We start from the raw sequence: 10,878 nt of genomic DNA on the forward strand, positions 1-10,878 counted from the left end.
GGCAGTAAACTGGTACCATAAAATCAAATGAATGCACTCTGTTGATATATTTCATTTCAAATACTAAGAATTTGTAAAGAGAGACCACAACACTGTGTGTTTGTGTGTATGTGTACACAGAGAGAGGGGGAGAGAGAATATATGAGTTTGTATGACTGTAACCTGGATCGCTCTAACTATTCCTGAAAGTTAGCTTCTGCCTAGTGAACAGTCTCCCGTAGCTCATAACTAGCAGACTTCTACACCAACTAGGGGATGATTCAATTGAAAAGAGAGACATAAAGATAAAAGCTCACTGTGTCCTTGAAGAGTTAACAGTTTGCTGCAGTCTGAAGTATTTGCTATATTTTTCTAAAATAACATATGAAAAAGTCCGAATTGATTTTGTTAAAATCTGAACATGGCCCTTAAAATATATGAAATAGGGGAATGGTGGTGGAAAGTGCTGTCAAGTTGCAGCTAACTTATGGCGACCCCGTAGGGTTTTCAAGGCAAGAGATGTTCAGAGGTGGTTTGCTATTGCCTGCCTGTGTAGCAGCCCTGGACTTCTGTGGTGGGCTCCCATTCAAGTAGGAACCAGGGCTGACCCTGCTTAAATTCCAAGATCTGATGAGATTGGGCTGGCCTGGGCCAACCAGGTCACGGCTAAATAGGAGATTAGTCTTCATAAATTGAACATAAGGCCAATAAGGTGTATTGATTATCTAGGTTAAATATGTAGCGTCACTTTGGGTTTTCTGAACTTTTGAATGCTCCCTAGCTGCTTTGATATGAAGAAGTTACATTGGAACTTAAGTTTCAAGTAATTTTACTAGAACCAATTAGAATGCAAGGGTGATTAATTTAGACAAGGTATGATTGCTGGGGCACAGCATCTCTTTTACCAATCCTATATATTTTGTGGGGAGCCAGTGTGGTGTAGTGGTTAAGAGCAGCGGGGCTCTAATCTGGAGAACCGGGTTCGATTCCCCACTCCTCCACATGAAGCCTGCTAGGTGACCTTGGGCCAGTCACAGTTCTCCCAGAACTCTCTCAGCCCACGTGGAGGCCACCTCCAAATCTCTCTTGCCTTGAAAACCCTATGGGGTCGTCATAAGTCGACTGTGACTAGACAGCCGACACACACACACATTTTGGGCACTTCCAGATAGAGGTTTTTGAAAGACTGTTGCGCACTACAGCCATATTGCATGGCAATTTGGTTTGGAGCTCTAGTCACCATTCTGGTTGCTGGGAATCACCATCTAGAAACTCCCATATTTGCCAGAGCAATAGGTTATAGGGTTGGACTGCAAGGTGTATGTAGAAATTCTGAAGTAGGAAATCTCTCTTTTAGAATGCCCAGAATAATGGTGCTCTAAACCTGCTCAGTTTTCTTGGTTCTTCTGTAATATCGAAATACATTAAAATGATAACGCTTGTCATAAGAGAAGTTTTATGAAGATATATTTGGCTTTTGAGATCTGAAATCATTCACGTTTGCTGTCCATAGGGAACAGCCTGGAGAAAATGATAGATGTTTACTTTAAATTATTACTATGTGTTGCAAACTTACAAATTCCTTTTGAAGTAATATTTCATAAAGTATATATTTTAGAGCAAACCCAAGAGGTTTTTTTTTTAAATCCACCTCGTCAATAATGTATTTAAAGTTAACGTCTTCTGACTATTTTTTCTTCAATGTCAACAATTAATATACATGTGTTTTGCTGTCATATATCTCATACTGCTTCTTGGGCTGACAGCTTAAAGGCTTTAGAATTGTTTAAAGGCATTAAATGTATCATTTTGGAATAATTGTAGATGAAGGCACACTACTTTGTGTTTTAGTATCTCTAGGCTCCGGAAACTCCTCAGCTGCTATAACCCAAGTGAACCAGTGGTTCTTGGAGAACGTTATGGCTACGGATTGGGATCAGGAGGCTATAGTTACATCACTGGAGGAGGAGGGTAATTTATCTAATTTCAGTTCCTCTGAGAACTAAAGTTTACAATGGATTACAACAGTTAATTCAGTTGGTAAAGTGATGGAGAGCTTTCACACTAGCAAGATGGTCTGCCTTACCGTCGGCGATTTTACAAGGCAGATTTAAGAAGCTTCCAATAACAGAATTGGTGTGCCCTTGTAAGTCGGGGGAATTGAAGCCTACAGAGCATGTTTTGCTCAGGTGCTCTTTCTACAAGGAAGCTCATTGTAAGCTAATTATTCCCCTGCTCAGCCAAATCACAGTCAGCTCAGATGAAGGGAGAATTAAGAGTCTCCTCTGGGAAGTGAATGCCCAGATGGCAAAACAGGTAGCCAAATTTTGTGCAATAGCATATAAAGTTCGACCCCTAATGCTGGGCAATTGCAATTAGATTAAATCATAATTTGGTCAATTTTAGTCTATTTGGAAATTTTAACTAGGAATGTTTTTTGGTTGAACTGCTATAACTTTTTACTTTTTGTATAAATGATACATGTGTTTTTACTGGCTTATGCTGTATTAATAATCAATCTGAAATCTGAATCTGATTCAGTTGGTAGCAAATTCATAATGGGCAAACACTCTGATGGAGGGATGCTTTTTGTAGATATTGACGATTATGGGGAGAATCATCATAGTGTGTACATTTCAGGTGGTCAGATAATAATGGCAAGTGGCCTAACATTCTCTTCCGGGGTTATGTCATAACTTGCTGTGCTGTGGAAATGTGCATTTCTGTTTGTACTGATAGAAATGCAGATCTTCTGCAAGAATTGCATGTTGACCAAAAGACTCTGAACATTTTTATACCCTTGGACTTGCTACCCTTTTAATTGTGATTACGGGAGGTACATTTGGGAGTACACGTACAACCAAACATCTTATTTTTGTCAGTAGTTTTAACTGTTGGTTAGAAATGGGTAACTATTCCTGAGATCATTGTTATTTGAATGTCACTGGTGGAGAAGAAACAAAATAAGGTACAAAATTATGTGCTAACTGACTTTGTACAATTGTGATATTAACTCTGTAAAGCTAGTGATTCATACTGGCATTATGAACTCACAGCCCATTCCTGAGCTCAAGGATAAAAGTTCTTTGGAGGCCAGGAAGGGGCTGCGCCGGCGTTGGGGCCCCCTGCGCCTTGCAGAGTGGCCCCAACACTGGCAGGGAAGTCCAGACGCCAGTCTCCTGGCAGCGCCGCCCAGGGACGCTGGCCTGGCCTTCCCCCAGCGTCCCACCAGTGCAAAGCCCCATGCCGGCATCCTGGGGGGCATTCCCGGGATGTGCTGGGGGGCAGAGGTGCCAGTAGGCAGCTTCCTGTCCCCTTTCAGCCCGGCACGTCAGCAGGGAGAACAGCGTTGCTACGCCTGCTTTTTTGCAGGCGCAGCCTCGCTGTTCTCATTGGGGCAAAATGCCCCATTTAAAAAATAAAGAGCCGCCAAAAGGCTTTTTAAAGCCTTTCTCTGGCTGGGAAATGGCTTTGGAGGCGCTGCGGCATCCCCAGCCACCAAAAGGTCAGGAACGAGCAGCCTGTGTTGGTGTTACCTTGTCTAAATGCCTTTAGCACTAGGAGACTGTTAGCACTATGGATTTGTGACTGTGATAATCATTGGGAATTTTCATAATGGAACAAAATACATCTTAAATCTTTTACTAACTTTGTCACTTAAGGATGGTCTTTAGCAGAGAATCAATCCAAAGATTATTTGCGAGTAAATGCCGATGTTACAGCAATGATGCCCCTGACGACATGGTCATTGGAATGTGTTTCAGTGGCTTAGGAATTCCAGTAACACACAGCCCTCTCTTCCATCAGGTGAGCACTGAAAAATTTATTTATCTGTTTAACATTAAACATATTTCTGTCCCATTCTCCATTCAAAGAATTCATTAGGCAGCTTATGACAATTTAAAAAATCTAAAATAATATTCAATATATTGAATACCCAAGATCTGGCCTTTGTGTGGCCCCTGTGTAGCTGCAGCTACAGTTTACACTTCTGTGAATCTGGGGCAGCCCCAAGGTGTACAGAAAAATATAATTTTTTAAAAGTGGGAAAGTCACTTCCTCAAGTAATAACTGAGATACAGACATTGCAGTCCCTCACAACACCAATGTTTCTTGACACTGCCATTGTGCCTCCTGTTTTGCTTTGGGCAATAAATAGTACGGTTTAGTGCCTTCTCCCAAGTATCAGTAAACTCTACAGTGAGTGTCCGGAAGCACAACATGAGGCAGAGGACCAGGCATTATGAAGTGTTGTGCCTTGGCAGCCCAGAATATTGTGGCGGCAGCTGCCACCAGGAGGAGGAAGTGAGAGGGGGAAGCAGAGGATGGAGTGTAAGCCAAAAGCAAGCTGGGGTGTGCGGTTTTCCCTCCCCGGGGGTCCTCCTTTTGTAACACTGCCATATCCAGCATGGCAACATAAAAACAAAGCACGGAAACTTAAATACAGGGTAACAATAATAAGACAATAAAATCCTCTTATCAATACTTCACAAATGCCTGGGAAAATAGGAATGCTTTCACCTGGTTTTTCAAGCTTGTCAAATTTGGTTTCAAGCATACAGTTATGCAGTTACGGAGATGGGGTATCCGGGATGACCCTCCATGACAGAAACATCTGTCTCTCAAAGCCGCCCATCTCATCTCAGACCAAGGTCTCTGAGAAAGATCTTAACTGTCAATCAGGATCGCATGGGAGCTGATAATCCTTATACTCCATGTCACTTTATAAGTTAATTGCTAAACAAACAATATGTATTCATTTATACTATCCTTAAAATAAAATTCTAAAATATTGTTACTTATTATGCAAGTTCTGGTCAGTTTCAAGGCCTGGGATACGTGGAGAAGCATTTACAGCCTCTAAATGGAATGTCATCATTTTGTTTGCAGGAATACCAAAAAGCATTCAAGTGATTAAACAGTAGAATGACAAAAAACGTTTTCTTTCTAGAAAACAGCTGTAAAACCATTAAGGATGAAGAATGAGGGGGGAAAGTGTAGATGAAATTCATAAAATCTTAGTGCTTCAAAATCCTACTTGCTTTAAAAATGCGAATCACATACTATTGTTTGTTTTAACACAGTGTCAAGAAAATTAAGCATATTGTTTGTCTGCATATAAGAATTCCTTTTTTTGGCTTTTCTAATTTATAATTTAACACGGAATCAGTTCACTCTCCTTTCTCACAGTTTTCCAGAATGCTGATTGCAAAATTTATCACTTTAAAAAAATGTTTAGCTTCTACAGTAAAAACAACAACAGTGGTATCACATTTCCTCTATTGTTTTAGCATTTTTGTATGTTTTGATCATTCTCTTTGCCAGTGAATGCTTTAATGGTATGTCAAGCAGAATATTTAACTATTAAATCACAATTTTAATTGTGTGGCTGAGCCCCTCAGCAGAGTAGTAGAGGTCTCCAGTTTGTGTCTTCCACAACTTCCCAATAACACACAGGATGCCAGACAAAGCAAAGGCATTTTAAAATTTGTTTAATGTTTTGGCTTTTCACCACCACATTGAGGACCCTGTACTGAGTGGAAAGGCATCATAAATATGTTTTAAATAAATAATAAAATAAGTATACTGTGCAACCCTTCCAGAAATAAGAGATATTGCTAACTAGATACAATGTGTAAATGTAACATGAAAGCAAGAATAGGGGGATGGCAAGAAATATTTTATAGTAACTGTAATGGAACTGGGACTGTTACAAACTATTCCAAAGCTACGGTGAAACATCTTTCAGTAAGCCTTCAATTGTGAGGAAGGTCCAGTATTTTAGGATTAGTGTTGAATCAGGCCCTATGTACCTTGAAGTTGCATTCCCAGTAAGAGCTCACAAAATACTGTCTGAAAATTCTCATAGCCATTTACATGTTGTTAGGCTCAGAAGGATAGTCTTTTCTTAATTTGGTTTCATTTCAAATTAGATGTATGAAGTAATCTTACAAAGTAGTATACCGTTTCTCTAACCGTATGCTGAATAGCTCTAGATGTTATTGAATTTAATTTGAAATAATTTAAAAGTATGGATGGCGGCTTCTGGTGACCTTCTAAACAGCTGCCTGGCTATGTTCTGGAAGGATGGTTTTTCTCTGATCTGGGCATTCAGCATCTGTGAGAAGGAGGGAGGAAGATTCTGTTTGAGCTTCCATATTTTTGTGCCATTCAAGTAATCATGCTCTCTGGAAGGAAAAGACTTGTAAAATCTCTTAAATACATGACTTCTTTTAAAAAATGACCTGAATTAGATTCTGAACTACTGTCAAGAAATAATAATGATTAATCTCTTTATTCCTACCTCAGAGGCAAATTTACATAGTTAATATAGCTTCTGTGAGTAAAAACTTTTGCTTTTGCGTTATGACCCGATGACAAGTAAATTCTGTTGTGATTCTGAGAAGTCATTTATAACTTAATTGTTTTTAATTGCCTTGGTTTATTACCCTGATCCTCATTAGACAACATCTCACTTGTTCCCACCCACCCTCCTTGCCATTCCCAGCCAGATTATTACACTGCCAAAGTGTCTCACTGCTTTGTTTTTCTAGCGGCACTGTTACTTATTGTGCCACTTAGTGCTATAAGGGTTTTGGCAATCAGCTTCTCTTACTTGGAGCAAAAGTGGAATGTGAATTGTAATTTCTTACTCAAACAAGGAGACAGGATAAACTTATACAGAACTTCAGCAGTACCATTGTGAAATTGCACTGGGTAGAATAGCGTAACTGCTAATGTGGTAGCCTCTTAAAAACATACTGAATAGCAACCCTAATAGTGTGGAATGCTGGTCATCTGTTGCTTCCAGTAATACAATGTGTCCAGCATTACTATGCACTCACAATGAGCAATGAGTAAACTTCTCTCAGCTCAGTTTGGGAATGAGCTCAGCAATTACAAGCTTGCTAACTGAGCAATTGGGTGGGGGGTAATCTGCTTTTCAAGAGCTCTGTCCTGGGTCGTAATATTTGCATGCTGATGGCGTCAGATGTATGTGCTGTACCAAATGGCCCCCATCGTCACATGGCAATTTATATGGAATTACAGTGGAGAGTGGCTTGGAAAATCAACAGTAACTTCTTCCCATAATAAACACATCTGGAAATGTGAGAGGGGTTTTGATCATGGCAAGGGACAGCAACATATTTGCAAAAACTATTTCAGAGAATTGATTCAAATTGAAAAAATACTAAATAAAAAGTTAGTTCACATTGATCAATAAAAGTTTGGATAAACTGAAGGACTTTTGCACATACACCTTCTGAGTACACATGTGGAAAACATACTTTACATGCTGAGCTAGAGAACATTTGAGGAAACACAGCTGTATTTATAATACAGGTGAGTATTATGAGTAGGACAGATTCGTTTTCTGAATTAGGTAGATATTAGGTAGTAAGAGCCAGTGTGGTGCCGTGGTTAAGTGTATCAGACTGGTATCTGGAAGACCCAGGTTCAAATTCACACTTGTGCCATGGAAGCTTGCTGGGTGATCTTGAGCCAGTCACACTTTCTCAGCCTAACCTACCTCACAGGGGTGTTGTGAGGATAAATTGGACGAGAGGAGAATGATGTAAACTGCTTTGGATCCCCATTGCGGAGAAAGCTGGGGTATAAATGAATTAAATAAATAAATAAGTACTATTCACACCTGCTTGGAAATCTGGGGAAGTATAGTTCTGGTGACACATCTTCCCATGTAGGTTTTCTGTGTGCTTTGTGTTCACAGAATTTCTCTGAAGCTACAATGGTAGTGGCCATCTAATTGAATCCAAAAGCTGGGAAGAAATAGCCCACTAAATACCTTGCTTCTTTAAGTGAAAGCATGGTGAAGAGTCCCCACTCAGGCCATGAAAGCTCGCTGGGTGACCTTAGGCCAGTCACACACTTTCAGCCCTGACCCTGGCTAGTATTTGGGTGGGAGACCTCCAAGGAATATGGGGAGGTAGGCAATAGCAAACCACCTCCAAAGGTCTTTTGCCTTGAAAACCCTACAGGGTCGCCATAAGTCAGCTGTGACTTGATGGGGAAAGAATGGTGAGTAATTTTTAGAAAGACTAATATCTACGGATCACTATTTACACATTTTGATTCATTTTATCTAGCTGAAATCTATAGTTTTTCTTTGATGGGAAGGTTAGTAATAATCTAAGTTGTTCCCTTAATTTCAATAGACCAGTTCCCCAGTTCTTTGTTACTGTATTTGAAACAACAATAGATTGAAAGTATTCTAACTCGTAGCTGTTTGCATCTTCTATTTCATGCCGATGATAATCCTTCAATTCCTACATATGGAGGAAGAGTGGGGTTGCACCAGCCAACTTTATGTTGGCATAGGGGGGTCTACTTGTGTAGAGCCCAGCATGTGTAAAGTGGTCTTTACATACTGAACACGTATATAATGTTAATGTGTTTGTATCTAATTTAAGAATAATTGAGACCTAGGATTTACTGAATTGCATTATTTTTAACTGTGACTCTGCTTAATTGGTCTAATAAAAAACTCTTATTATACATGATTTCTTTTAAAAAATCCTACCTGTTTAGGCTCGGCCAGTGGATTATCCAAAGGACTATCTCTCCCATCAAGTTCCGATTTCCTTTCACAAACACTGGAACATTGATCCAGTGGATGTATACTTCAGGTGGCTGGCGCCAAAACTTGAAGATTTGCAAGAAGGACATATACATGTCAAGGAGGACTTATAATCTGTAACTATGTTAATATTTAAATATTGCTGTAGGCTTATATTGGAGCTACTGAATTTGTTGTTGTATTTACTTATACATGTCACTCATATTGTATACAATGCTAAAGGCACGCTCCACTACTCCTGTGAATATATTACCTGTGTGTGGAAGACTCTCACAGGATGTAATAGGGCCCTGTTTCCTCATTCCAAATAACTTTTACCACATATGGGTGAGGATTTTGGAGGTGTGAACAAAGCTCCTGTTCCCCATAATGCTCCATGATGCTGACAGTATATGTGAGCCAGTCGGGGAAGGGACAGAATTCTGTTGAATCTTCTTGGAGTTCTTCATGCACAGGGACTGCAATGGAACTGGCTCATGCCTTGAATATCCCTGTCTCAGATGATATGTATATATACCCATAGATGTACGTTTATTCAGTGGACTTCAACGCATACCTTTTGGTTTTCAGAGTTTATAACCGTCACCTGTTAAATATCAGGATTTTTTTAAAAAATCTAATGCATCAGCAATTTGCCGTTCTTTTTGTTGTTGTTGATTTCAGCTGACAGTGACATATTAGGGTCATAATGATAAAGTGTGTTAAAGCATCTTTTGATTTGCAAATGAGTTTGTGATTCTTTGTCCTGTGGTATCTGAGGCTGTATGGAAAGAGAAACAGATTGATCTGACTGTGTGAAAAATTAAGTCTAGAGAACCTGTATGTTGTCTAGCCTGTGTATCAACTTATATCTTTAAACAAACACTGTTTATAAATAATTGAAGAAGTGAAGACAGTATTGCTACACTGGCCACAAGGTGTCACCCAAGCAATCTAGCAGCAAATGTATCTTAAGGAATCTTTGTGAACCTGCCCTCTAGATACTTATCTGCCTTATACACCCATCATATGGGTTGTAAGTGCAAGACTGAAATCTTTCGGAGTACTGGATTAGCAGCATCTCATTTGCTGCATTTGTGTTGCTTCAAATATGGCACGCGTCTAAAATTCTACACATTCAAAATAGACTCCAGGTTCGTATAGCATGAGTGGGAATTGGAATGAACAAGGAGGGATTTATATGAAAAATGCACACACATCTGTCGGGGGCTACAAAATAGGGTAGAAATCTTTGCCTATTCAGAGTGAGTGCAGGAAGCATTGTCCTCATTCTGATTTGGCCTTGTGATGCCATAATTTAGCCAAATCTGATTGGCCGTGTGATGCAGTGATACCAAGAGTTCATCATGCTGCCTACAAGGTCTCTGACTGACTGGAAATATCTCAGGAAAGAAGCCCATTGCTTTAAAAAAAAATGGCTCTAAACATATAGATCAGAGACATCTTACTGCAGACATCTAGCAAATAACACAAAAGGTAAGTAAAAGTGGTGTGGGGGTGTATTTGTCCAGGTCTCCCTTTTATTCTGAAAAAAAAATGTGGTTGAAAATTCGTTGGAGACTTAAGGAAGAGGTTGTATAAAATGTTACTACATAGTTGATGTTTACAATGGATTTCTTCTGTTGAAGCAATTTAGGCAACTTCAATCTAAATTAGCTTGCTATTTTTTTAACCAAATGCAGGGTTGTAAAGTCATCTTGGATAATTGTTTTCATATATGTTAAAACATTTCCCCCTATAATACAGAATTTATTTGATGTGTTCCAAAGTAATACAGTTCTTACCTTTGGGAAAGGAATTTCTCAGTCAGGAATTACTGAAGGGGTATGGTAATGCTTATGAATGTAACATAAGGTATCTTAAAGGTATGAATAGTAAGCACATTCAGAATGGATTTGAATTGGAGGAACTGGCATTATGTATTTTTCCCTCTGTCCTCTTTCTCTCAGTGCCTTAAACTATAGATATTTCTACTGATCTCAGATATTCTATTTTTTTTACTGTGTGCTATGTATTGTTATTTATGTTTATTGTTTAAAACCATATAAACCTAAAATGGAATAAAGCAGTTATTTAAAGTTTTGGGAAATGTTGTACTGGGATCCTTTGTCAACATATTATGGTACAGACATTGATGAACTGAGAATCTCAACAGTTTTTTTTAAGTGAATAGGAAGAACATGATGAATTTTACAGCCAATCCTGTTCTGTTCAGCTGTGAGTACCATTGACTTTGATGCAGGTTTTTTTATTTACTTCATTTCTAACCTGCCTTTCTCCCCAGGGGTGATACGAACCAG

General features: G+C 39.2%; 1 protein-coding gene across 1 annotated transcript in view; it reads left to right on the plus strand.

Annotated features, from left to right (window-relative positions):
• The window catches only part of B3GLCT (beta 3-glucosyltransferase), an 81,024-nt gene extending 72,308 nt beyond the window's left edge, over positions 1–8,716 (plus strand). The window contains exons 13-15 of the mRNA XM_056858459.1: positions 1,831–1,950; positions 3,642–3,786; positions 8,530–8,716. Coding sequence (XP_056714437.1) covers positions 1,831–1,950; positions 3,642–3,786; positions 8,530–8,691 — 427 coding nt within the window. The 3' untranslated portion in view covers positions 8,692–8,716. The remainder of the gene's footprint in view (positions 1–1,830; positions 1,951–3,641; positions 3,787–8,529) is intronic.
• The last annotated feature ends 2,162 nt before the right edge of the window (positions 8,717–10,878 follow it).

Source organism: Euleptes europaea, chromosome 12 (genome assembly GCF_029931775.1).
Source record: "Euleptes europaea isolate rEulEur1 chromosome 12, rEulEur1.hap1, whole genome shotgun sequence".
In the NCBI taxonomy this organism is placed as follows: Eukaryota; Metazoa; Chordata; class Lepidosauria; order Squamata; family Sphaerodactylidae; genus Euleptes; species Euleptes europaea.